At 42.0% G+C, this 27,851-nt stretch overlaps 2 protein-coding genes across 3 annotated transcripts in view; both read left to right on the top strand.

Annotated features, from left to right (window-relative positions):
- KANK1 (KN motif and ankyrin repeat domains 1) overlaps positions 1 to 5,367 on the top strand; it is a 119,789-nt gene extending 114,422 nt beyond the window's left edge. For both annotated transcript variants that reach the window (XM_066569340.1, XM_066569339.1), the window contains 4 exons: positions 577 to 719; positions 1,258 to 1,458; positions 3,659 to 3,757; positions 4,375 to 5,367. In XM_066569340.1, coding sequence (XP_066425437.1) covers positions 577 to 719; positions 1,258 to 1,458; positions 3,659 to 3,757; positions 4,375 to 4,437 — 506 coding nt within the window. In that variant the 3' untranslated portion in view covers positions 4,438 to 5,367. The remainder of the gene's footprint in view (positions 1 to 576; positions 720 to 1,257; positions 1,459 to 3,658; positions 3,758 to 4,374) is intronic.
- A 17,772-nt stretch (positions 5,368 to 23,139) lies between these two features.
- The window catches only part of DMRT1 (doublesex and mab-3 related transcription factor 1), a 58,247-nt gene continuing 53,535 nt past the window's right edge, over positions 23,140 to 27,851 (top strand). Inside the window, exons 1-2 of the mRNA XM_066569477.1 lie at positions 23,140 to 23,424; positions 26,413 to 26,596. Coding sequence (XP_066425574.1) covers positions 23,140 to 23,424; positions 26,413 to 26,596 — 469 coding nt within the window. The remainder of the gene's footprint in view (positions 23,425 to 26,412; positions 26,597 to 27,851) is intronic.

Below are 27,851 nucleotides of genomic sequence, written 5' to 3'. Positions count from 1 at the left end.
CAAATACACTGTAGAACTGGCAGCAGTCTTTAATTTAAAGGGGTGGGTTTTTTGGCAGCTCCAAAATATGCTGAAGTACACTTGCAGACTTTTAAAGTAACACCAATTGCAGGAAAATTGTGCTGAAGACACAGTCTTTGTGCTGAAGAGAAATATCTTTTCCATTGACCACATTGCTGGACCACTTTTATTCTGCAGTATGGATGTCCTTGGGAGAAGAGCTTAAGGACTATCCTGGTAGTGTTACTGAGTATCATGCTAAATTTCAGACCATTTGCTTTCACAAAAGGAAAAAATAATGCACAAATAAAGCCCTAAATGATAACATATAAAATGTCTTTGTGCTCTCTCTTGTGTTGTACACATAGTACAAAAGAATTCTCTTCTTTGTCTGGCTCAAGAGCTCCTCTGTTAATTTTTTTCTTCTCCACCTTCCCTTGAATTGCATCCATTATGAAAGCAGTTGCTACTTTTTCTTTTTATAGGCTGCTCTACTGACAGTTTATTCAGTTGATTAGCACAATTACTGCTTTTTGGGTTCTTGCTTTCTGAAGAAATTATGTCATCCCGCTGCAGATGTCTGTAATGTAAATCATCAGAACAAGGCTGGTTACACCCCCATCATGCTTGCTGCGCTTGCAGCTGTGGAAGCGGAGAAGGACATGAGGATAGTGGAGGAACTGTTCAGCTGTGGGGACGTGAATGCTAAAGCCAGCCAGGTCAGTCAAACAGTTCGTGAGGCACAGTTCTTACTGCTGTACTCCTGTGCCTTTTTATTGTTCCTTCCATGCTCCCATCCCTGCTCTTATCAGTTTAAATTTTGCTCTCATTTGCTTTCACCATTTGTGGGTTTTTTATGTGTGTTTTTGATTGCCATATACAAAATGGAGTTGTGGAACAACAGTTGAGCCTCAGGTCTGGATGTCTCCTAAAAATGAAGGTTAATCATTGTGTGAAAGAACTGTTACTGAATTTTGGGTGGCATTTACAAAGTCTGCAGTATTTAGCTTCTTTAAATAAACTACAGGTGTCTGAAAATATTAATTCCATTAATTCAATAAATACCTATGTGAATGTGGGATATATAATACATAAAAAGTATTTAAATAATGGCAATCAAAGCCTTGAGAGTACCATTTAAAATAACAATTCCCCCCCCCCCAGAAGAAACACAGTGTCTCAAAAAAGTAGAAGTGTTTGTACTTTGTCACTGATTTCCTCGGTAGTTATTTGGGTTTTTCTCTTCTCTCCATGCAGGCTGGTCAGACTGCACTGATGCTAGCTGTGAGTCATGGCCGGATAGACATGGTTAAAGCTTTACTGGCCTGTGGTGCAGATGTCAATATCCAGGATGATGAGGGCTCCACAGCTCTGATGTGCGCTAGTGAGCATGGACATGTGGAGATTGTTAAGCTTCTGCTGGCTCAGCCTGGGTGTAACAGCACCCTGGAGGACAATGTGAGCTGCCTTTCAATGCTTCTGAAATCTGCTTGGGCAAATGTCTGACTCAGAGTGCCAGAGTACCAACCACAATGAATCTTCTGCTTAATTGGTAGCAAGTGCTGTGATTATTTGGCTAGTATTTTTACTTTTCTAACAGACACACCTGGTAGCAATTTCTGTGGTTAGCTGTAGGTGTTTAGTGGCCACAACAGAAAAAAACATTTGTTAGCTCATAGTTAGCTCAACACCTTTCCCTCTCACATTCCTTCCCCCTTTCAAAGGAGTTTTCTAGTTGTCAGATAGGACCTTATCTGGTGACTTAGGGCCTCACTGTCTTGCTTTTCTGTGCCCATGGCAAACATCAGCCCTACAATTATCTTGAAACGATGTTCACACTGCTCCTACACCATGACTTTTGAGACTGTAGGTTCAGTCTTAGTCATGAAGCTACACCGTCCTGACAATAAACAGATACAGACTGTGACTTCAGTGCCAAGTGAGACACATGCATATTTCTTGTCTGCAGGGACCATTGCAGCCTACACTGTCAGCAGACAATTTGATCTATAGATTTCTCAAGCTTGAAAACAATGACTTAGCTCCTTTCTTGTTATGTTCTTGTTAACAATATTTCTTGCATACTTTTCCTTTCTTCCTATTGCTTTACCCACTGAACACTGAAATGGAGCCTGGGTTTGGGATTTGGGAGGGCAGTGGGAGGTTATTTGTTGAAGCTGTTGCAGAGAGGCAAGGACATAATTTCTCTTCATTCACCCAACTGCTGCAGGAGGCAGCTCAGTTGCTTGTGCTAGCAATGTGGAACTTCTGGCCAGAGAGGAAAATGTAAGAAGACCTCAGTCTAGCAAAAACTTTCAGGAGCAGTCTAGATTATTGCTGCTTGGATGCTGTTAGCACTATCAGATACAAAATCAATAATTACAGTCTTTATGGGGACATGATAACTTAACTACTCCTGTGGCCAGTTTGATAGTTTCCCAAGCACAGTTTGCTGCTTATTCACAGATTTGTCTGTGCTGTGGGATTGAGATTTTTAGCATTCCCCAAGCTATTCTGAGTATCACAGTGATGCTTTTCCAGTCTGCGTGATCAGTAGTAAGCTGAGCACCATCCTACTAATGTTTGCCACAGTGATTCAGCACCTCTCTTTAAGATCTTCTGTTGACTGGAAAGTGTTAGCTTTGCATTTGTCATGCATTATATTGCACTGTAGTAGACAGCTCTTCTAGCTCCCTGTCTGTTCAGGACAATTAGAAATTGCTGCCTTTAGTCTCATAAGACTTTCCATGTGGATGCTGTCCATTGTGTCCCATGTGGCCATTTAAAAACTGGTGCTAACCATTCCAATACCAGTGCTACAGCAGTGGCTGGAGTGTGTGCTCCGTCCCTGTGAGACACTTCAAATGCTGGCATTATTGTAGAGTCTTCTGTGTGCAAGAGCCAAAAGCCAGGCAGTGAACCAAGCACCAAGTTCATATCACAGGTTGTCTGACATCCATGTCTTCCTGGACTAAACATGGTCCAAAGAAAAATTAATAAAATACTCTTATTAGTAAGTAAAAACAGATTAGTAAAATATTCTTTCAGCTATTTGTTTTTGTTCAGCTTTTTTGTTTCTATCTTCAACAGCTGTGGTTTATGAAAGCAATGGTATCTTCTGAGAAACTAAGGTGGCAGTATTTGACTAGGAAAATCCATTTGTTTGTATTTAGACTTCCATCAAGGACCATTTGGAATAATGAGTGCAATTTCTCTTAGTGTTGATGGGAGCTATACCACAACAACTATCATTTTAACACAGCAATTATCATTATATCTGACCACCATTTTCCCCTCCCTTATCATCTCTTCTACTTGTTACTGATGTTGTAGTTTCTCTGAGACACCCCAATCTTCTGGTCTTGCACAGCACTACATGTAACATTACTGTGATAATAGTGTGCTCATTCTTCCACAGCAATAATTGAGACTCCTTGTTTAGAGAAATTATGAGGCTTTGACAATTGGACTGCCTCATAAAACAGCAGTGCAAGGCTTAAAACAAAAGAAATTAAACAAGACTCTAAATTAACCTGTCTGTTTGAGCAGTAGGGCCTCCACTTCATAACTGCGCTTCTCTGTGGACTGATGGGGCTTTTAAGAGATCTGTTAAAGCATACAAGCACTAATTCTCTTGTTTCTTCCTTTCTTCTCTCAGGATGGCAGCACAGCACTGTCAATAGCCCTGGAAGCTGGACATAAGGACATAGCAGTTCTCCTCTATGCCCATGTCAACTTTTCCAAAACCCAGTCACCGGTTAGTACACAACCTCCTGTAGGCTATGTTTTAACTTGCTGCTGTTGAACATAATAGTGAAATGTAAACAAGAAATTTACTCCCTGACAGCTGTACAGCAGTATAGCACATGAAATTTTGACTTTTATTCGTAAAGACAATTTCTGTGCTGGTAAGTGGAATGTACTTTTTAAAGTACATACTGACTGCAGAAGGTTGAAGCCTGGCTGAGGGATAGTTCCTGCTTCTCCTCCTAATTACCATGGGGTACAGATAGCTCACTAGCAAGGTTCACTGATTCTGGCTAGTGTACAGAGGTGCTGTTGTATTACTTTAATGGCAATTATTGACCTGGAAACTGAAACATAGCTGTTCTAGGTGTTTTGGCAGCTATCCACCTCTCCTCTAGCCTTGACTCACTCTCCTGATAAACTGCTGCTAAACACCTCACTGTTGAAACAATATGCACTTGCAGTTAGTAGGCTGTATGATAGCTGGCACTTTTCTTCCTAAAATAAAAAAAAAAAATCTGTACAATTAAAGGTAAGGAATTGAACAGAGTAATTCTGAGTGTTGTGTTTTCCATCCACTGGCTGGAATAATTTCTCTTTGATTAACTGTTCTTTATTCTCTTTTAGGGCACTCCCAGGCTTAGCAGAAGGACATCTCCTGGTCCCACCCACAGAGCCACATTTGAGTAGTAGTGTATAAATATCTGTAAAAAATCTCTATGCCATCTTTAAGCTGCTAAATGTTACTGTTTTACTGAGACAGATACTGAATGTAATTGTCTTGTGCCTGAACTCACCAGCAAAGTGAAAGCAGAGATCTAGTGCTAAAGGTAGAAAACTGTAAACTTGAAGCAAGCATATAGTTAAGTAGTGCTCTGTGGAGAACCTTAACCAGAACTGTTCTTTTGCTCACATACTCATCTTTCTGTACACTGGCATAAATCCTCTTTTTCTTTGTTGTAGATTGTCCTTCCTTATGTTATGTGCAGATTAAGACTTCTAAAGCCATCCATGCAGGGGTGTCCCAGTGGCTTATTTTTAGTCATTCTAAAATATATTTACTGTGCTTAGACTACATCACAGTAAAATTTTCATAAATTTCATTCCAACATGATTTTCATGTTTTTAATTACTTTGAAATTCAGAAGTTGCAGTTGCTTATGTAGTCAGTTCCATGGATCTTGAGCTGGTGGGTGAGTGGGTAGGTATTGGGGATAAAGCCTCTTGTCAGGTCTGAAGTTCACTAAATAAGTTGTTGCTAATTGGGGATAATGTATAACTTTTTATATAAAAGATACTAGTATCTATAAAATTAACTCACACAGTATTTTCAACATTTTATATTCCATAATAATTAAAACCTACATGAAGAATTACATGTCCTGTAACCATATTTTTATTAACTGTTTCAGTCTATAAGCTCCATACATGTTTATTGGAGAATAAAATTAGAGGTACCAGCTGTATATTCCCCTTGAGTGTAATTGAGTGTACATCTTGGTGCATATTTATGGAGTGCTATTACCTTGTCACATTCACTTTAGTCAAGTGCATTGAAATGTTTGAAGTGCCTTAGACTCTTGCCATATTTTCAGAATAAAACTTCATTATGCTGTTTTACTCCTCTCCTGTTTTACTTGTGATTTGCCATCATCCAGAAAGGCTGCACATTACAACTGCAGCAGGAAAACGAGCTAAATTGGAAAATCAAGGCAGGGAGGACTGGACAGTCCCCACATGAGGTTTTTCCTTTGCCCAAGATGATCTGCCTTTGCTTGTCTTGCACAGGGTGCACCCTTTGCTTAAGGGTGACCTTTGGTTAAGAAGTGACCTCTCTCAGCCATGTGAAGGATCTTGGGGAGGTGTTGAAGGACTGTGTTCAAGCAGTTCACTTGAACTGAAAAGTAATTAACTGAAATAAAAGCCTTTGAGCTTTACCTTACAAGCAACCCTGGCTACTTGGTGAAGGGGATGCTTTTTAGATGGCATGGAACCAAGTGCTAAGCTAGTGCCTGTGTATCCCTGTCAGTTCTGACATACCTGATTGGGCAGAAATACACCTCAGTGCCTTCCTTCAAGGGATCTGAACAGTTCCGTCACTCTCCGTCCTTTGTCCTTCTCTCCCTAAGTCCTTATCAAACAGCCTTTCCTGCACAGTCCCTTTGAAATAGGAACTCACTGAAGCCATTCTCACTTGGCCTACATCGACTTGGTGACTTGGCATGCCAAGAAGTCTCTGTGGGCTGGACGTGGTTTGGCCCAGCACTGCAGGTATGGTGTGATAACCTATGCCAGACTAGTACCCCAGTGCTTGGGCTGTCTCGTGAGCAAAGGGCAGCTGAAGTACCTCTGACAGGGGGAGACACAGCATAGCTGTCCCAAATAAGCCCCCCCGCCCCTTGATGTCAGTCAGTTTTTACTCTTGCACCTCTCTGGCCAACTTTTCTTCTCACGCTTCACTTAGCATCTGTTAACGTGTGGATGCTCTCCCACCTGGATCCTACGTGCTAGGTAGGCACATCACCCAGCAAGCCAAATTACTGTGGAAATAAGGTCTTTCCTCTGACACAAGACTGACAGCAAAGAGAAGCAGCAGCTGCCAAAAATAACAAACAAACAACAACAGCAGCAAAAAATAAAAAACAACTAAACAAAAAAAAATCAACAACACAAAAAACTACACACCACCAGAAAAATGCCCCTCACTTTGCCATCTGTCAAGAGTCAGTGGGTGCAGGCTGTCCTGCATAGCAAGGTGCTGCACCCAATAACCTGAGGTTGTGTCAGACATACTACACAACAGCAGTGCAAGCTTCCCAATGAATTCCTCATTCACTTAAGATCTGGGCGATTTTATAATTAAACAGAATTAGTGCAAGTTGGATCTCCCTGGCTTGGCCATGGCAAGAGTTTATTTTGAGTCTTTTTCAGATCTGTTGAACATGTTTGCCCCAGTTTGAACAACTGTCTGGAAAGCAAAGTCAAGATAATTTGTTCTTGTCTTCACGAGTTTAAAATACACACAGGGCTAGAGATAAACAAATCAAGCTGAAGAAGTGAAGAAAATGGATGACTGCTTTAATCTTTCTGTAGAACTTCATCTAATTTTACAGAAAATCCAGTTCGCTTACTTAATACATGCTTGCCTGTATCTCATGGATTAAATTCCTGTCTAGCAGAGAGACGTGCTGCCAGAACAGAATTTGGAGAGCAAAGAGGTTTCTAATTTCAGTTTTACCAAGAATATAATTTTTATTTAGCACTGGGTTGACCAAAACTAGACTACTGGTGCTTTTTTAAGGGAGTTAGTGATCATACATGACAGTAGTTTTAGGTAATCTTTAGAGGAGCAGGGAGTGTCTGGACTTATGTGTCTGTTCTAACTTGAGATATGCTGTGATTCTGTGATGGCAGTTTTAAAGCATGTAGATTATGCTCCAAAGTCTGACTTTGATAAAGAGTATGCTGAGCCACCCAATAATGTCCTCTTCAGTAGTGCCTCTGTATTGCTCTTGGAAATAGGTTAATTAGTAACATGTCTAATAGGTCTTTGCCCCAAAAATAGTTTTTAAACTATGATCTCTGTTGCTGTGCTACTGAGCTTCAATTACACAGGATATTTGTACATACTGTAGCCTATCCCCCTCTTTGTACATAATGGAGCTAAAAAAAGAATGTGAAATGCCCATGAATAATGGTTTTCCACAGCAGAGGGCCATGACTGTTATTTTCCATGTCGGAACAGATTTCTGTCTCTCCCTCCATAAATCAGTGGGAGTCCTGGGCATGATGGGATTCCTGGATGTGCAGGGTTTAAAACAATTAGTCCAGTAGTTTAGGTGACTAATGCCACAGGGAGAATCACTAAATGTACTTAAATACTTTTTTTTTACCTGCAACAAAAACATAAGAATAATGTGGAATAAACATTCTTTCCTTTTTTTCTTTTGTTTTCTTCCCCCAATCCTGAATACAATTGGTATATCAGAAATTAAAACATTTTTTAACTGACAGAAATGTATGGAGGAATCTGAGCACCGTAACACCATACAAGTGTCAAACTATGTAACTTGGAGTGCCTGGATTTATTTAGGTGCCATTTTCCTGGTAAGCAAAAGAAACTAACTGTCTAGAGCTTCAGATAATGTTAGGTGAAGCTGTGGGCTCTGCATTTCTGTGAAATTTTCAGTTTCACCACAAAACTTCATTTTCCTGGGCTAAAATGCCTTGCTAAAGAAAAGTGACCCCAGTTTTAGTTGTATGGTGAAATAGGCTATTGTGGTATGATATCAGGAAGATTGCCAAAAGGAACCAAAATCTTGGACATGTTAGTGAATATAGGTGAAAAGTACAAAATTACTTGACTATTTTACTAAAGTCAGTGAATGTCATTTCTGTTATTTAAAATCCTATTAGGCTAGACTTAATGAATTAAGCACTTAAAAAAAAAAGAAGTACAAAATAAGAATAATTACTTCCTTTCAACTTTTGTTCTCTTAAATGGTTCTGCCAGCTCCAAGAGGTGACACCTGAAGCAGTTCATACTGTGGAGGTTGGGCCCTTCCCCAGGAAATAGTTAAGAGGTTCCCAAAAGTGTTTGTGTCCACTGATGCCCTCTGCAAGCCAAGTTTAATTCCACCCACTAATGCTGGATGGCATTTATCACCAGTGCTGGGATTAAGGGGTTTACCATGCATACCAGCTCTGACCTGAGCTCCCCCTACACACTCTCACTGGCATTTGTTTTTCAGGTTAGATGATGATTGACTTTCAGTATATGCAAGCATGATGTTGTCATCACCTTTGAACTCTGATTGTCAGTGAATATAAAAGAGATTGGCACTTTTTCAAGACTGTAAAATATGTCACTGTCTTTTTCCAGTTACATTGTCATACATTAAGTGAGTCTGTCACTTGAAAGGTGAGAGTTACTGGTATGGAGTTTTACATTATGGAAATTAGCCAACAAAATATTAATCTAAAATCAACAACTGAGGAAAACATTTTTTGCAAGACATACTTCCAGAGGTTTTATCTTCTTGATAAGGCTGGAAGCACTCAAATTATTCTAGAAATAGCTTTTTAGTCCATTTCTCCTGGTGTTTCATACTTTTGGCTGAGACATTTGTCTGTTAGAAGTCCAGTTCAACCATGGTGTGAATTAATGCAAGCCTTGGCATCAATCCCTGACACACAAGACTAGCTGTTTCCTGGAATGGAAGCAGCCCAAACATTACAGGCATCTTCCTGCCTTTGAAAGGCACCAGCAATGCTGGCCAAAACAGCATTCATGCTCTTACTGCAGCTGCAAACAACTCTCCTCAGTGGACTCAGTCCCTGCATACAGGCCTGTAAACTTCATCCCTTCCTGCTCTTCTGTGGGCACCCAGGTGTGTTAACTACAAACATTTCCTCAGTAAAAAGAGATGCTTTCAGTTGTTCAGTTCATATGGTATCTTTGGGCCTGTCTCTGAAGGCCTGATGTGAGACAAGGGAGCAGTGTTGGAAGACCTGCAAGGAGGATTTTGCATTAAATGTTTTTAGAAATGGCTACAGTGTGATTAGAAGAAAGGGGTACCCAGTTTCAGGTTTGTTTTGTATTTCAGTTTGGAATTGTGGAGGTATTAGCCGTTACTACTCACAGCTTAATGCAATGCCTGGGGAAGTCAATTTAAAAATTCCTGCCTTACTTCACTTTGGCTGTAGGATCTTTGTGCATACATACGCTGAACAAAGTGCCTGGTTAAAGCTGAGCCACCTGGTTGGTTTTAGTTCCTGTAACATCATCCAGTGTACCAGTACCTTGAGTACCACTGGACAGTTCAAGTGCTGTTGAAGGAGCTGAAGAATTGCATGCTACCTGCACAAATATTTGGGAGCCTCTCTCTAAGAAACTAATCAGGAAATGCTAAGAAGATTTTGTTGGTGTTTTTTTTGTTTTTCAAAGACGATTCTAACAACTTCTTAAAGTTGTTTGTAAGAGAGTACATCTGTTTTCCTGCCAGGTTGTTCAGCAATGAAAACAAGGCACATAAATAAGTTATGCTCAAAGTGGTATTGTCTTACAGCTGTATACATCTGTGGTGGGTTGGTCCTGACTGAACACCAGATGCCCACCAAAACAACTCAGTCAATCCCCTCCTCTGATGGTCAGGGAGAGAGAGAAAAGTCTGGTGGGTTGAGATAAGGACAGGGAGAGATCACTCACCAGTTACTGTCACAGGCAAAACAGACTCAAGAGAGATTAGTTTAATTTACTGCCAATCAAATCAGAGTGGAATGACAAGGAAATAACCCCCAAATCTTTAAACACCTTCCCTCTCCCCTCCCTTCTTCCCAGGCCAAAGTTTACTACTGAATTCTCTGCCTCCTCCCCACCAGTGGCACAGGAGGACTGGAATGAGGGTTGTAGTTATTCCACTAAGTTATTCCATGCTTACCTTGCTCCAGCATGGGATCTGTCCCATGGGAGACAGTCCTCCACAAATTCTCCACCATTAATCCTTCCAATAGGCTGCAGTTCTTCACTCGAGTGTGGGTTTCTCAAGTTCTGCCAACAAACCTGCTCCAGCATGGGCTTTTCTCTCCATGATAACACAGGTCCTGCCAAGAGACTGCTCCATAGTGGGCTCCTAACAGGGTCCACAGCTTCCACTATGTATCCACCTGCTCTGCCATGGGGTCCTGCACAGGCTGGAGGTGGCTCCACTGTAGACCTCCATGGGCTGCAGGGGCACAGCTGCCTCACCATGGTCTGCACCAGGGGCTGCAGGGGGATCTCAGCTCCAGTTCCTTGAGCACCTCCTCCCTGTCCTTCTCCACTGACTTTGGTGTTTGCAGAGCTGTTTCTCTCAAATGTTCTCACTCATATCTTCCAGTTGCTGTTGCTGAGCAGCTTTTACCCTTTCTTATACACATTATGCTCAAACAGCTATCACTGTTGCTGATGGGCTCAGCCTTGGCCAGCAGTGGGTCCATCTTAGAGCCAGCTGGCACTGACTCAGTCAGATGCGGGGGAAGAGTCCGGCATCTTTTCACAGAAGCACCCTGCTAGCAGCCTGCTACCAAAACCTGGCAATATAAACCCAGTACAACAAACCTTTGTCAATGTATCAGATGGTTCCTTGCTATAGGTGATTAATTAATTCTCAAAAATTCTGTTGTAAGTGTTCTATTTCCTTAACTATTTTAAATTCTTCCTGTTGGAAAAAAAAGCATGTTTCCACACACCAAAACCCCCACCCTATGCATCATCCCTGAAGAGATCTCAGGAATGAGAGGGTCATTAGGGAAAACAGGAGTCTTTAGGTAGTTGGTACCTGCTGTGAGAACTTCACAGCATGTAGATATGACTTAAAGCAAATGGGGCACTGCAGGCAAGCTTGATTCATGTTTTATTATCATTTCATCCACCGGTGCTTTGCTGCTTCACCCTGTGCCACTGGGCGAGTGGTAGCCATTCCTCTTGAGAACCATGTCTGTGCGTGTTTGTTTAGCCAACACCAGAAAAAATAAAGTGCCTTTTAAAATATATATTGCAATACAAAACTGCCCTTCAAGGACTTCTATGCAGAAGTAAATAAGGGCCTCATTATATTTAAGCAGAGTATGATTAAATACATTCAGCTATAAATGACAAATCTCAATGTCCATGTACTCCAAACAACATTACACTCATTTGCAGTATTATTATTTAGATAACAGGAGGGGTAACATTTTTTTCAAAGCTGTGTATGTGCTTAGAAATCTCTAAGAGCTGATCTGAAAGTGAGTAGCAAAGAGGTATTTCTAAGAGATGTACTGGTAATTTTCTTTTTTAGCCTTTCACTTAATGGTTTTAGCACTGCTGCAGAAACAGGCCTTGCTGTGTTCTCTGGAGCTTTGTCCAGCTGCAGAGCTGGAAGGGTAGCTCATGTCCCCCAGTAATGCTGTCCTTCATCACTGAGCCACATTATCTTCACCAAGATGAAGACATGAGATTTCATTTGCATGAGATTTCATTTGTCATGGTGGAACAGGCAGATAGGAAAGATCCTCCTCTACTTCCTGGCTATGGTATTACACCTTTCTTTGAGGCATGAAAAGCCACCTGCTGTGTCTGCAGGCATCCCGCAGCATCCCTGCATTGCTCTTGGGCATTTTCTGGGGCTGGAAAGGCAACTTTTCTCCAGTCCCAAGTGTGAGTGAGACTTGGAGTCAGACAGTAACAATTCCTTGATACTGAGCAGGTAGGGGCTCGCCCTGGAAATGGCTTGCCCTCACTCCACCACCATACACCCATTCTTGCAAATTTATCATGAGAATTTTCCAGTCCAACCAGATACATCTGTTCAGAGGCCCTTTATTGTGGTGGCTTAATCTGCATCACCAGTCTAGCAGGAGGAGCAAGAAGCATGTAATGCCTTCTGCAGTGGAAGCTGATTTGGGAGATTTGTGAGCAGAACAGCTGTACAAAGAGATTGGGAGAGATTAGAAACAAGGCATGACAAAATGAGGCTCATTTTAGCAAAACCAGGTTGAAGCAACTAGGGAAAAAGATTATGAATTTGTGGGCACAACAGAAAATTGGAAGTCTGTAATGCTGAAAGAGAACTTGCCAGAGAGTTGCTTAAACAAGAACTGGCAGTGTGATGAGAATAAAAAATGGTCTGTGCATTTTTGTCCATTTCAGATGGAGCAGAGGCACCTGACACTGGAAGATGTAATGCAACTTGACACCATTTACAGTCACAGTGTTCCAGCAAACAGGTCCAAAATCTGCCACCCTCAACAGAACAAACAACAGCTGCTAAAAAGTTGGAAGCTGAAAAAAAAAGGAAGAAGTTTAAAATGGTAGTTTTCTTTTGGCAATAGTTAAATCCTATGAATAAGGAATTTAGAACATCTCACATTATATGAGTGCTGAAGTAATAAGCCATGTGGATGGTTTGCAAAGAGACAGGCAAGAAATACAGAAAGTTCTCTAGATTAGTTCTGTAAAAACAGGTTTTAGTTCTTGGTAAATTTGGGTGAGTGTTTAAATAAATATTGAGTTTGTTTCCATTTTTGTCTCATATAGTAACTGCCTTTTCTGGCCTTCACACAACTCATATTTGGTCAGAATATGGTCAAGGATTGAAAACAGACACATAGAAGAAACAAAGAAGAAACATATTCATATGAAAATGGGTATGCGTGTGAGTTTCTGCAAACGTGCTGCAGATATGACTGTGAATGCCTCCTTTAAACTGGGTGGACAAAATCCAGTGCCTTCCCACTGTGCCCGGTAGATCTGATGGGACAGCCCAGCTGCAACCTATCAGATGCTGGCTCCCTCCCTCGTCTGCCACAGCCTCCCCCGTGACTTTTCTGTGGAGTGGGGAGACCTCTGCAGACAGGATAAATCCAACATTGCTGCAGGCGTGCAGAAGGAGACAACTAGATTCTCTGACAGAGCAGTTAGTTACAGAGGCTTGTTGGGGTTTGGGGTTTTGTTTATGTGTGTCTGTTTGGGGTGGGGTTGGGATTTTCTGATTGCTTGAATTGGGGTTTTGTTTGTTTGTTTTAGTATTGTGGTATTATTTAATTCATTCTTTCTCTTTTAAAAATCGCCTTTCAACTGCTGATATCAGGGCTGCATGCATGACCTGACATATGCAAATCTTGGTCTCAACTATTTTCTAATTTAACACTGAATTAGTAACCCACTGTTTTCTACCCAAATTTTGTGCAAAGAGACCAAGCAGTATTCTCCTAAGATCTGGTGTCAGGAGATGGAAAAATGCTGTGTGCCCTGTAGCCCAGAACAACCTTTGGAAGGAGGGATGAGCATTGTAAAACAACTGCTAACAGAAATGTAAGCTCCATAGACAGAGAAAGAAACCTTGCCATACAACCCTTGCTAAACCACAAGACTTCTACTGCTCTTCTCCCAAATCAGTATGGAAGAAGTTCAGGAAGGAGCCTGACTTTACCTTGAGAAATCTCTGGTTTCTCTTGTACGGAGCTGGTCTACCCAAGAGGTATAGGATGGCTACGCAGGCTCTATCTCTGCTCTAGAAATTAAAGTTCTCTTCAAATTAGGGGATGATTTTCTTGAGGATGCTAACAAAATCACCTGCCATGGAATCTGGTGCAGGAGACATATTTCACACAAACAGGTCATCCCCTACCCCCACCCTCACCAGAGCGCAGATCAAAAGGGCCCAACTTACAGCAGTGAAGATGGTGGCTGAAACTCTTTTCCAACTGCAGAAAGGTTTGTGTATTATTTTCCTCAAGCCTACAAGAAAATGAGTTTTTCAAAGGCAGGAACAGACCTGAAAAACAGGCTATAATCTACCATGGACCTGAACAGGGCTTCCAACGGTCTGCTGCTGACATGCACTCTTACTGAGAAACATGAAAACAAGCTGAGCTGGTACACTTCTCCAACACATAAATACTGGAGCTGAGGAACTAGCTATTCCAAACAATTCATCCTGAAATATAATACAGACTGTGTGAAAGTACCTGAAGTAAGGAAACTAATAAGTCTCACATCATAATGAGGTTGTGTTTCCTACTACTTCAATAGCATCCAAACATAACTAAGCGTGCAGAAGTCGTTCCTTCTGTCCCCTACTAAGAAAAGGGCTGCATTAACCAGTATTTTAAGGCCACTCCTGAATTTCAGTGTTCTGCTGTCACCCTTTACCACCATCACTGGTCCACTTCTAAAGTATGATTAACAGTGCAATCTCACATGTCTTGGTTTGGGACATCAGTTATTTTGACCATCTTAGGAAGTTTATCGGTGCTCCCTAGAAGTTAATATTGATAATAACAATTATTTTAGATATCTTTTTGAATAGGAATAAAAGATAAGTACAAGATACTCTTTGTTAATAACATTGCCACCCTTGATAACAGCTCCTACTTTAATAATATCATTATTATAACCAAGTGAGTATTCTTTCCAAAAAAAAAGTTTAAAAAGTACATGTGTGTCTGTATGTGTAATTTTCACTTTATTCCTCAAATTTATTTTGAAAAAAGACAGGAGGGTCTCACTGCAGCACATAAGAATAAACAGCTACTCAAAGTTGGCATGTGTTCTTCACCCAGAGGGAAAAAACATCGGCAGGCTTAGGGCCCACAGAGCAAACTGAGTATCCAGGCAGGTTTTTAAGGTATGTATGATTCAGAAGTAGAACACAGTGAGTCCTGCAGAGAGGAATTATGGCCTATTATGTTTATAATAGAGACTCAGGCAATAGTAAAGTTGTACCCTACTTATGTTAGGTGCCTAATGAACAATCTTCTTAGATGTCATTATTGTGAATTCAGAGAAGCTGCCTTCCAGGGAAAAGGCAATCTCCATGATTGATAGCTTGGTTTCTTGAAAACAGGTAAGAGAAAATAATGAGTTAAACAACCATGCAGAGAAGATACTCTTTGTTCTCAGCCTCATCACATGCTATATGTTACAATTTCAAACTCTGAGGATATTTAACAATATTTTACTCAGACAATGTGACTATTTTCATGCAATTGGCTGGATGACTGAGCTGGGCTCAGAATACCTTTATTCTGGTATCTCCAAATGGCCCTGTTTGCATATGAATAACAGAAAATTAAGGCCTCTCATTAGTTTTTAGGCAATATTTCCTTCACTTTTCAAGGTATCTCAGTGTCAAGACAAAGCCAGCCTAATTAAAATTGACAGCTGGACAGTTGAAATAATTTGTAATAATTATTTTATTATTGTAATTATTATGACAGTTGTAATAATTTGATAAATGTGTCATCTTCTTTACCAACTTCTCACCTACAGTATAAGAGGAACTCAATTACTCTTAATTACCAAATGTGCATATATGATGTGCACTGCTGACTGACACACAAGTGGTAGAAGAAAACTGTTGCCTAAGGAAGCCAACTAAGTGCTCTGATTATCTGTACCTTGATAGCACTAAGGAAAGCTTTACTTGATGGGCATATGTTTCCTGAGACCCAGATCTCCCAGGTCCTTTCTCTGAACTGATTCCTAGCATGGAGGTGGAATGGACACACAAACCTTTGAAGGAGGAAAGACCCAATGCACTGCATTAGCATTTGGGCACCACCTCTGAACTGCCCAATTGCTCTGAGGGCTCTGGGCATGGAGGCTGGAATGGGAGAGGCTCTAGGGGAAGAGAGGCTGGCTGACAGCAAAGAAGAAAGCCTCTTTCTCATGCTAGGAGACACAAAAGGTCAGCAGCTCACATCAAATCATTCCACAGCATGGCTGATTAAGTAACAGTCATTTGACTTTGATTAAAATATTTGGAAGAGCTCAGCTGTTTCTGAAGGCAATTCTGACACCCCTACCCCACTCAGTGGATCTGAAAGGCTTCCTACAGGAAACAGCAAGAAATGGGGGAAGAGCAGCACAATATTTTGCTCTCATGCATGTGTGCTACACAGACTGATTTTAATGGGAAGTCTTATAGAATGCTCCCCTGAGAGCAGTATATCATGTGAAAAATATATTTGTTTAAGCTTAAAGAAAAAAGATGAAAATAAATCAGACAGAGATATTGTAACAATAACTTTGCTTCTACTGAGCATCAGAATTAGGAGCAACAAATAATAATAACAAATAAAAAACCGGATGGATGGTAAATTGACATAGCAAAAACCTAGCCCTTCCTTTACCTCAGCTGTAACCATCTGTCATAAACATCTTTTTGTGAAAACCCTTTCTTGGGATTTTTTTCCCTTCTGAGAAGCTGAGGCCTCAGAAACAAAATGTAAGCAATAGTTATCTTCTGCTGTGGAATGCAACAGGTAGATTTTTGATTGGCCCATCTTAGATGTTTATAATTAATGGCCAATCAAGGCCGAGCTATCTCAGACAGAGTCTGCGAGAGCTGCCTTTTCTTATCATTCTTTTCTATTCTTAGCTAGCCTTCTGAGAGGAACCTTTTCCTTCTATTTCTTTTCAGTATAGTTATAATGTAATATATATATAAAATAAAATAATAAATCAAGCCTTCTGAACATAGAGTCAACATTTTCGTCCCCTCCCTCATCCAAGAACCTGTGTGACCACTGTCACAACCATCCTTCAGAATTACAGAGTTTCAACAGTTTCAAGTTTCTGAAGATCAAGAATGCAAAATAATAACTTGCGAGAGAAGATTTAGAGAAGGCATAGATAATAAACCAAGTGCTTTATAATTTGCAATGATCTATTTCTTCCTTTACATAGCAAATTAGTTTGCTCAGTGAAGTGGAAATTTAACTGTATCCATTAAAACATTAAAGACCATAAATTAAAAAATAGCAATTAATTGTGTTGCCTATTTTTAAGACGTTGGAGTTTAGTTTTTCATATTCTGGCAGTCTATCAAACTCAGCTCCATTACAGATGTCTTAGAGCTGAATTGATGATGATATTCAGAAGTAAGGGCATTCTCTTCAGTAGTCCTACACTGATGAAGGAGCTCAAATGTATAGATGGCTTATGCAACTCTATCATTCTTACTGTGTGAATTAGGAATGTTAGAAATGTCAGCTTAATGAGTCATGCAACAGTCTTCAATGTTCTAAGTCACTGGATCCAATTAATTTTCAAGTCTGCCTAAAATGAACAATGAATACTGAGAAGAAGCAGATCAGTGGTTTTCTCCACAGTCACTTTTTAACTTCTATTTTATATGTTGGACCTAATAATGCTTTCAAATAGCTATCCAAGTCAATTATTAACAATGATTGAAATTTCCAAGGAGCTGACAGTGTTTTTTCTTCAGCCTTTACGTCTGCAATGAAATTACTCCAATTTGCATGAATAAATGAGGAAAAGAAGAATGTAGGTGTTAGTGTAAAAAACACTAATTTTTCTCCCTTCTTTATGCATATTATTAGTAAAACTAGTCAGAGTGGAAACATGATAAACATATACATTTTTAAAATATCTCCATTGTATCTGCTTCACTGAACTTGAAAACTGCTTTAGTTTTGTATTATATTTGGCATAATGTAACAACATGAATTTTGTTTCCAACGAATCCTGTTTTTATTGAGCAGTGTGGGCCAATCTCATTGGCTGGGTTCCCAGCCATGAAAGGGAAGAGCTATTTGTTGTAACAGGCAGGGTTTTCTTTATTTTTACCTAAGTAATTTTTACAATAGCTCTGACATATGGACCATTAAACTCTAGATTCTGATCAGTGTGTATCTTGCAAACAAACATTTCTGCTTAGGCACCTGTTGCTGGTGGCTCTTCTCAGTTGTGGCTCATCTGAAGTTATTGATGTGAAGGTTCTCTTTTCCTGTGCTTATTGGGAGAATACCAATAAGGGGACTGTGAATACACAAGCAGCTTCAGAGGCCATTAAGGCATGTCACCTGCTATGGCAGGCCTGTTCTCCACCTTGGGATACACATGATGCTGTTCCCTGCCGCCTGACAACATTCCTTCTTGCAGAAGATTCTTTGTACAAGGGTCCCCTTCTACACCTTATCTTCCCAGTGGGTATGGATTTGTACCAGAGGAAAGAATGTGAACCGAGGATGCTGAAGAGTGTACACAATTTGTCCTGCCTTGCTAACAACCAGTGGTCTTTGTAAGCGGAGACAGGCACAGCAGCTTTTTCACTGTTGGCAAGCTGTGGACCACCCCCCCAACTACTCTCCTTACTCTCACTGAGGAAAGGCAGCAAATAGCCAAATGGTGGCAGCATGATAAATTGCTTTAGTTGTTCACCCAGTGACAGCAGAGTCCTGGGCACCAGAGGGAAAAAAACAATGCCAAAAAAACCAAAAAAAACCCACCCAAAACAAAAAAACCAAACCAAACCAAACAAACAAAAAAACCCACCAAAAAACGAAACAAAAAAAACCCCAAAAAACCAAAAAACCCAAAAAAACCCCAAACCAAAAAACCAAATCAAACCAAACCAAAAAAAACCCACAACAACATAAAACAAAACAAAACAAAAAACCAAACAACCAGACAAAAAAACAAACGAAAAAGGAGTTTGAGGAAAAGAGAAAAAAGCAGCATATTGAAACTCCACTGGAAGTCCTAAATGCCCATGGCATAGAAATATTTTTGGACCATGGAAGACTGAGGTACTTAAAATCTTAAGTCTGAATGAAAGATTCAGCTTGCCTGAAATTACTTTTAATAAAAGCCATCAGATCTCACAGATCTGAAGTCATGTTCCTGGTGCCAATACTCTGTATATCATCAGAGGAGTGTCTGAGAGCAGCTGTAAGGCCATCTTTAAAATCTTGTAAATACTGAGCATTTCAAGGCAAGGTTTGGGTTCAGATATATGTCCAATAAGAAAACCTTTCCTTTTGTTGTGCTGCTGGCAGTTCGAGACCTGCAGGTAGTATAACCTGCAAATAGAAACTGTTAGAAACATAAATATAGATGTGGGGGGATAAAACAACCCAAAAATCTATATGCTGCCAGAAAGTATCAAGAAAATCCTCTGCTTCAAATACAAAACTTTGTCTGGGGGATTGTGTTTTAAGATCCAAGTGACAAAACTTCAGCTTCTCTGTAAGTTAAAGGAGGATTAAAATAAAGAATGAATGAAAGAGAACGGCACACATATACAAATGAAAGGAAAAAAAAAAGGCACGGCTTATTTATGCCACCTACTGGATTTTTCTTGAAGTATCTTTTCGAGTGATTCAGTTGCGATGATGTCTGTCACTCCAGCAAATGCACTTGCATGGGAGACTACTCACGCAAGTAAACCAGCAGAAATCCAGCTGATGAGACATGAGTAAATGCATGTGCAGACTGAGAAGGCTGGAGGAGTAGAGAGGAGGGTAGCTCTACACTTGTTTACTCTGCTAAGCTGATGGCTTTAGGGCAGCCCAGACACCCAAAGCTGCAGGCAAGCACTAAAGTTCAACACTGAGGAGCTTCCCAGCTCCTATCAGTGTCAGGGAATGTGCTGGCATGGTTTCCCTCCTTTGCTTGACTCCCTCTGGCTGTCTTTGATATTTTGTTCAGAATGTCCAGAGTGTGTTTATGGACATGTTGATGTTTTCAGCCAATGCAGACTGCCAGTGTGCATGCTTTATCTTCTGTCCCTCACCACTCCTGCAGCTGAGGCTCTTTGGGGAATCCACAAGCAGCCCTGGCGATACAGTCTATAAAATGATCTGTCAGAGTCAAAAATATCTCAAAATCTCTCTGATTTGACCCACTGACAGAAAAAAAAAAAAAAAAAATTCCACCACAAAACAAAAATTAAACAGAATCAGGTCTAGCAGATCTCTAAAATGAAATGCACTCAACTGCACTGACTTCTGAGAAACTGAAGGTCTTCACTTTCCAGGCAACAGTGCTAGAATTAAACTGTTTTTAATTTGTCATCTCTCCACTGGCTTGCTGAGTCATACCAAATGTGGTGATAGGATCAGGTCTTGCTCATATCTGTCCATCAAAATTATAATCTTGTTAGCAAATAAAATATTTTTGTCAGGTTCAAGGGATCAGCAAAAGGCATACAAAGGACAGATCATCACTAACAGATGACATTAGGGACTTTAAAGAAAAAGGTCCTTTAAAGGACAACTATCATATATCAATTAAGGCAAAAGAAAAAAAGAAAGGCAAAAATGTCTTTTGACTGTTATTTTTGTCATCATAAATATTAATTACAGTTATTTGCAAAGGTGATGGCAAACTGCAGTAATCTTAAGTCACTGACATCATCACTAGACAGACTTGAACCAGAGATGCCCAGACATTAATTAAATGAATGACAATATTTCCTGAAGACTTGCAGTGAAGTTATTATGATTTGTCTTAGGACTAATGGCAGTTTATGACCATCTCCTATTGCTTCATTACTCCACAGAGGACAAATCCAGCAGTGTGTTGTCAACCTCACCATACAGCCATTAAAAAATTGGAGAAAAACATTGCACTCTAAACCATACTCAAAGTGTGACTTGAGCTAGCAAAACTAAAGCAATTAATTTGTAAATGTTTGATCATGTACTTGTATTCATCAGGCATCTAGATATTTTGGTGATATTCATCCAGAACACAAAATACCAGATAGGTACTAACAACATTAATATTTTGTTCTGTATGGTAGGTTCTGTAACATGGATAATACATATCTGTGCAGTTAGCCTGAAAGGCAGTAGTAGAAAATACTAATTATGTGAAAGAGTGATGATGAATGCTCTTCTTGGAACTGTTGCATTTTTTGCATCCTGTACTTCATCTCTGAGGCTGGCTGGCCCACTTAGTTTCTAGTGAAAAGTCAGATATGTAAGCACATGGAGACTGCTCTTATTTTTCTTTTGTCTGTTTCTGCCTGCTTTATGCACTGTTCTTCTCTTATCTTCTCCTTTTCCACGCCTGCTGTTATTTCTGATTTTCTTCTCCTACCTCTGTTGGGTTTATTTTATTTTGCCTTTCTTGGTCTTTTGATTTAGCCTCCTTTCATCAACTTTTTAATCTGCATTTTCAATTGGCTTAAGATAATTTGTAGGGGAGCACCTGAAAACATTTCTCTGTGTGTGCTCCACCATGCAATGTACTTCACAAACTGGATATTGAAGGCCTGCTCCTAGACAAAATGTTGGAAACTGATCAATGCCCATATGACTTGTGAGGGTTTCAACTGGTTTCATTCAGGGAGGAATTTTATATTTTGATATCCAAAGCTAAGTATGCTTACATTTTTCACCTCCTTAAATATTAGTGATATGTAGCTCTACATGTAAAGGCAAATCCTAATTTTGTTTCTCTAAAGATCATGTTCATCTTCTTCTGTCTTGTGGGAAAATGTGCAGATACTGACATCAGAAATGTCAATCCCAGAAAAGTGATGCAAGGGAAAAATTTCGGTTTCTGTGAGCTGAATGATGGTCACACCAAGCTCACAGAGCTTGTGCTCAGCCTTCACTTGTGGACCATCTGACTGGCTGCGACTGGGGCTTAACAGGAGTGTTCAAATGAGTTTTCTCTCTGGAGGATGAAAAGTGCCATAAATGTCTCCAATGTTGTGCCATGAAGAAACAAGTTCTTTAAATGTAATTTATTAAAAGCTAATGCAAAGCATCAAGCAGCAAGGATCTGGGGCTTTCTTCAGGTTAAGATAGGCACTCACTGTTTCCAGCATGGAAGCTCAGTCTGAGCAGAATTAGCTCGGAGTTAGCTGATCACAAAGAGAGAGATGCCTTTCTTGGCTTCTTCTAGTAGAAATAAATTTCTACCTACTGTAACTTACTGCCATCTGATATGCTGAGTCATGAAGCTGGGGTTATAGAAATCTTTATGCAATCTTTATAAATCAGCCTCACATAATCTCAGGTGCTTTCTGCTTCATCTCTGTTGAGTCACTCATTTGACAGTTGTCATTCATCTTAGATTGAGATGTAATTTAATAGTTTCATTTCAGCATGAAGATAGCGTCATCTAAAGTTGAGCCCAGAAAGATTTAAAGGTGTAACAGAGGAAATATTAATACTGTAAATAATATCTGTAGAGCTGCATGTGTTTATAAATCACATAGTGCCAAGTTGGAAGGGCGGCCTATGTAAAGAAGAAAAAAAGCATCTTTGCTTGTCTTCCCCTGCAGAGTTCAGCCACTCTGTCACCCACATCAGCTCCGGAGGTGATGGCTACCGAGTTATCACCGTGCTCTCACTCGCCCTTATACCTGCCGGTATCACCTGCCCACACAGATATTGATCAAGGTGTCTTTAAACACATTGCACGACACGAGTGCGAGGTAACGCGCTAAGGGAAGCTGGAGTCCAGCAAGACGCCAGCAGCCCCACGACAGAGCAGCTGAGCTGCGGCAGCTGGGGTGTTTTATTCGGGCGTCACACCTCTCCTGGGCCAGGCCATGCCCAAACCTGACCTACCCAACCCAGGGGACCCCTGGGCTTAAACATGGCCTCTCCGGATCGGTTCCGCCTTGCTGCCGCAGACCTCGTCCAGCATCACCAGCATGGACACGGCCTGCGCTGGCCGCTGCGGGGCACAGAGGGCGGGCAGAGGCCGCAGGACAGCCGCGGAGCAGCCTCCGACCGGGGGCCTGGGCATCCTGTCGTGCGGGACCTGCGGGCAGCGCGACTGAGCCGAGCCCCGCAGAACCTCCGGCCGTCAGGCCGCCCCGGGCCCGCGCCCTGCATCCGACGGGGACCGGCCTGGACGGGGCCCGCCTTTCCCGCCGCAGGCCGGCCCGGTGGGGGAGGGAGGAGCGCGAAGGGAAGGGTGGCCGCTCCCTCGGGGTAGCGAGGATTTAGCGGCCACGGACCCCCCGGAGCAGGAGTGGGGGAGGCGCGGCAGGAGGGGCGACGCCCGCCTGGTGCTGCCCGCCAAAACGCGCGGGGTGGCGGGACGGGACGGGGCAGAAGCGCGCAGACTGATCTCCCAGCTGCCCCCCGCCTGCCACGATGCCCAGTGACACCCCGGCCTTCAGCAAGCCCCCGGACGTCGCGGGCCCGGGGGACAAGGCGAACAGCTTCGGGAAGGCAGCGGCCCCCATGGCGGCCGCCCCGGCGGACAGGGGAGCCGCTGCAGCGGGGAAGAAGCGGCCGCGACTGCCCAAGTGTGCCCGCTGCCGCAACCACGGCTACTCCTCGCCGCTGAAGGGGCACAAGCGCTTCTGCATGTGGCGGGACTGCCAGTGCAACAAGTGCAGCCTAATCGCCGAGCGGCAGCGCGTCATGGCAGCGCAGGTGAGCTGTGTCCGAGCGGGGTGTGCTCCGCGCCCGTGGGGGGTCGGGCCCGTCGGGGCCGAGCGCGCCGGGATGCGGTGCGCTGCGAGACCGCAGCCGCGGGTAGCCAGGAGTTACACCGCTGTTAGTGAGACTTGTCGCTGTATTTCTCGCAAGTTATTTAAATTTTGTTTTTTCATAAGAAATGGGAGATGCCCCAGAGGGGCGGAGGATTGCAGCCGGGGCGAGCGGCGGTGAGCGGTTAGCTGCACCTGCCGGGCACGGCCGAGCGCCGCGCCCCCGGGCCGGGTGCAGTCCGGCCCTATGGACAGCTCCTGGGGGGCCGTAGAACCTGCACGGAGCAGCACCTAACTTACCGTCAGTAGCCGTTTTCCCGCTTGCTTTTAACTAGAAAATGAATAATCTAGCCAACAAATTGCTTATCGAGAATATTTTGTGCTGACGGTTTCAGACTCGGTGTAAACTGCGTTTCCTGATGCTGGTGGCTTCAGTTGAGCGCATTTCTAACTTTTTTTGGGATTTTTTTAATGGTTGTTCGAAATTTGGTGTGTAGCAGTTCTTCACATAGCTGTGTAGGTGGGTCATCATTTATCTCAACGCGGGCTCAGTATTCTGAGGTCTAAGAAAACAAACAGTATCCAGTTCGGGGTGGGAATAACGTTTTCGTTGGGTCGTCTCCCTTCTGCGTCACAATTCTGGCGGTGTAAGTATAGGGCTCTATTAACCCTTGTGATCTTTATCTTGCAAACTTTAATAAGGGGGTCCTGGGCGTGTACTGGAGCGGCTGCTGGAGTAGTTGAGCTCTGCGAGGGGCATTTTACGCCCTCGTTAGAGCAAACGATCGCCTGCCAGCACATAATTGACAAAGCTTTAGGGCTCCTGGTGCGACTGAAGGTACATTATGGTGATACCAGACCCACCCATCAGTTTGCAATTGCTGTCTGCTCAGAGCTTCATGATCCCGGATAAAATGTGTGTCGGACTGACAGGTTTTAAAAACCTAAGCAGCTCTAGATTAAATCCTCGTTTTTGTTTTTGGTTTTTTTTTTTTTTTTTAATTTTGTTATTCAGTGCATAAAACGTCCTCAGAACTCAATGGGAGCTCATTTAAACAATTCCTCCTATTGGTAGTATGGCAGTCCAGAAATTGTTGTTATGCCCAAGTTACATGCACTTTCTCTGCCTGGTGTGAACCTTGGAAAAATAAATGTGAATCGCTTTGCTGTCTGCCTCGGGGAAGGGAGCACGAAGTGTCCCCGTCGGCACAGAATCTTGCTGCTCAGCTGCTTCTGTCAGGCAGTGGGTGCCTCCTGCTAGCAAGCTCCGGTGATGGTCCTCCTGGGGGTATTCTCTTCCCTACCTAGTATTTGAAAGTAGCTTTGAAAGCCTCCCTAGCTAAACCTTATCTGTGCAGGAGTTACACATTGAAAGTTTGTCTTTCCCCCTTTTGATATATTTCTCCAGTAAGCCCCTTGATGCTGGTGGAATTTTACAGGTCAAGGTTACTGGCTTGTGAAGTTGAAGTGGTGTTTGCAAGTCTGCGCTTTCTGTACGGGATGTTTCTTATTGCAAGGGCTAATACTATCTAACAGAATTATAAATCTGTATTAGAAAAAAGCATGGCTGTTGAACATGAAAATGTAGGGAAGTCCTGTCCCAGATACCCAGGAGAATTTCCAGCAAGAAACGCCCATGATCCCAGTCTGTAAACTGGAACAAATTTCTGAGGTTCAAGTAAAGATGCAAATCAGTCACCTCATAAGTAGCAGGGTATGTAGCTGTAGCAGTGTCATATATACTTCCCAGACAGATATGGCATGGATATTAAATTGATCTACTAGTTCAGATGAAGCAGAAGAGGCTGTCTGCAAGCAGTGAATATGGTTTATCTGCACCCATGTCCAGACTGTGTAGTGCCTATAGGCTTGGCCAGTACCAGTTAGGCTTTGGAACATTGTCAGTATTAGGAAAGAAATGGGAAGCTCCAGCTTCTCCAGACTTGCCCAGCACTCTTCAATGTGTGTGATGCTGTCTGAGATGCTTGCAGGATGGTACCCTACATTTGCTGTGCTTCTTCCATAATGGTTCTCTCTGTACAGTGTACTGTATGCTGAAATTTCCTTGAAGGACAACACTTCCAACAAAGAGCCATCAGGGAACCTAGCAGGCCTGGATAGAGCAGCAGATTACAGGTACAAGCCCTCATGAAAAGCTGCTTTATATTGATAAGAGGCACAGCAGAACCCTGCAAGCAGACTAACTTCTTAACCCCAGCAGCTGTGTATCAGCAGAGAGGAGGGTAGTGACTACACTTTCCAGTGTGCCTGTCACAAGAGCAGCTGTGTTGGGGGAGTTTAGTCAGCTGCAGCAAGTGTTAATCTGGCCTCAGTGGAGGAAGATGTGTATGTCATCAGCATTTCATAGGTTTGTTCATTTGTGCTTGTATACAAAATAGGGTTGGTTTTTGCTTACATACGTCTCTGCCCATTGGCTGGATTGTGTGAAGGGCCTAGAAAGTAAGCCAAGTGAGGAGTGGCTGAGAGAGCTGCCTTTGTCTAACCTGAAGAAAAGGAGGCTCAGGAGGGACCTTCTGCAACTGTCTGAAAGGAGGTTGTGGGTTGGCCTCTTCTTCCAGGCAGCGAGTGGTGACAGGATGAGAGGAAATGGGCTCAAGCTGGGCCAGGGGAGGTTCGAGTTGACATCAGGAAGAATAGAAAGAATTGTCAAGTACTGAAACCAGGAACCATCCCTGGAGGTGTTCAAGAAACAACTGGACCTGGCATTTAGTGCTGTAGTTTAGTTGACATGGTGTTTGGTTGAAAACTGGACTCAGTGGTCTTGGAGGTCTTTTCCAGCCTTAGTGAGTCTACGATCAGCACTACTCTACAGTATGAATAGTGAAAAACCATCTTTGAATCTGAGTCGTTCATTGCTGCCAGTATAAATTGTGCTCAAAATCACAGAGCATGTCTTCTCTTTTGTTCCTAGGTTGCCCTAAGAAGACAGCAAGCTCAGGAAGAGGAACTGGGAATCAGCCACCCAGTGCCCCTGCCCAGTGTCCCTGAGACGTTTGTTAAGAAGAACAGTGGTGGCAGTTCTTGCCTCTCACTGGAAAGCAGCAGCCCAATGCACTCGACAAGTACAGCCATGACAGCAGCTAGTACACCACCAGGTAAGGTACTGGGAGAGTGGTGCTCATGTCTGAGGGCCATGGCCAACACTGCTGGTGCTCACTGTTCACACCTGTCCCTCTTTGCAGTGACAAGGTTACAGTACAGTACAACATTGTACTTTTGGTACAGTTAGTGGAAGGGAATAATCCACTATCAGTCTTTAATATTTTATTTGATTATTTTTACTTGAAAATCAAAATTTCTTTTACACACACTGGTGCTGTAATAAAATTCGATAGGGTGTGTGATTGCAAGTAGAGAATTATGGGAAGCTTTTGTCCTTTTTCCCAAACATGTACTCCCACTACAGTCATAGCAAGGTGGGTTTTGGCTGCCTGTGTAGCTTCTTCAAAATTCAAGAGTTTCCAGAACTGTAGAGAAGCCAAGTACATAGGTTATGTTATTGACCCCAGCAGCAAAGATCTTCCAGCCTTACAAAACTCAGTGTGGTGGCACATTGGTTCTGTGTGGCATGCTGTGATGAACTATGAAAGAGTGATGTCCTTCTCTTTTACTACAATTACTGTATTTCATTTAACACTTGTAAAACAAAACCCCAAAAAAACCAAACAACAAGAAACAGATGTTTAGATGTTTCAGTATTTGTCTGTATATTCAGTGAAAGCATAGCTAAGCAAAGATGGGATTTGAATATGCTAGGCAAGTGAAGACTCTAGGCAAAATGTTTTTTCCTATGCAAATTGCTTTCTCCATTTTCTAACTATGCCTGACAGATACAGTGATTGAACATACAGAAGAAAGAAGAAAGGAGCTGGTGTAATTGATTTCTTGTGTATAGACAGAAAAACAAATACACATAAAAGGAAAAGGAAGTTTCATTCATTTTTAATAATCTATGCATATGCCAGTAATACAGGTGAATATACTTGCCAGATAGAAAGGTGATTCTAAAGTGGGCAATGCTTTGCTTTAGTTAATAAAAGGACAATGCATGTGTGTGTCTGTCAAGTGATGCTATTCTGTTTTGCAGGCCATTAAAAGTATGTCAGATGGATTTGTTGGATCTAGTGCAGACAGGCAGTTTCAGACCACTGTAGAGGAATTTTGTTGGGAAGCTTTTAAAAGAACTGCTTAATAAAGCAATAAATAGCTTTTTATTAGCTTTTTTTGTTTTCATTATGTTAGTGTCACCTTTGAATTGATGCAGTTACTCCTTTCATATTTGCATTACTGCATGCTTTGTCTATAGACATGGAAAAAGCTGCCTAAAGATTAAAGTAGTATATTCAGTGA

This window comes from Molothrus aeneus, chromosome Z, assembly GCF_037042795.1.
Source record: "Molothrus aeneus isolate 106 chromosome Z, BPBGC_Maene_1.0, whole genome shotgun sequence".
In the NCBI taxonomy this organism is placed as follows: domain Eukaryota; kingdom Metazoa; phylum Chordata; class Aves; order Passeriformes; family Icteridae; genus Molothrus; species Molothrus aeneus.
Note: the sequence above shows the minus strand (reverse complement) of the source record. Positions and strands in the feature narration are given on the sequence as shown.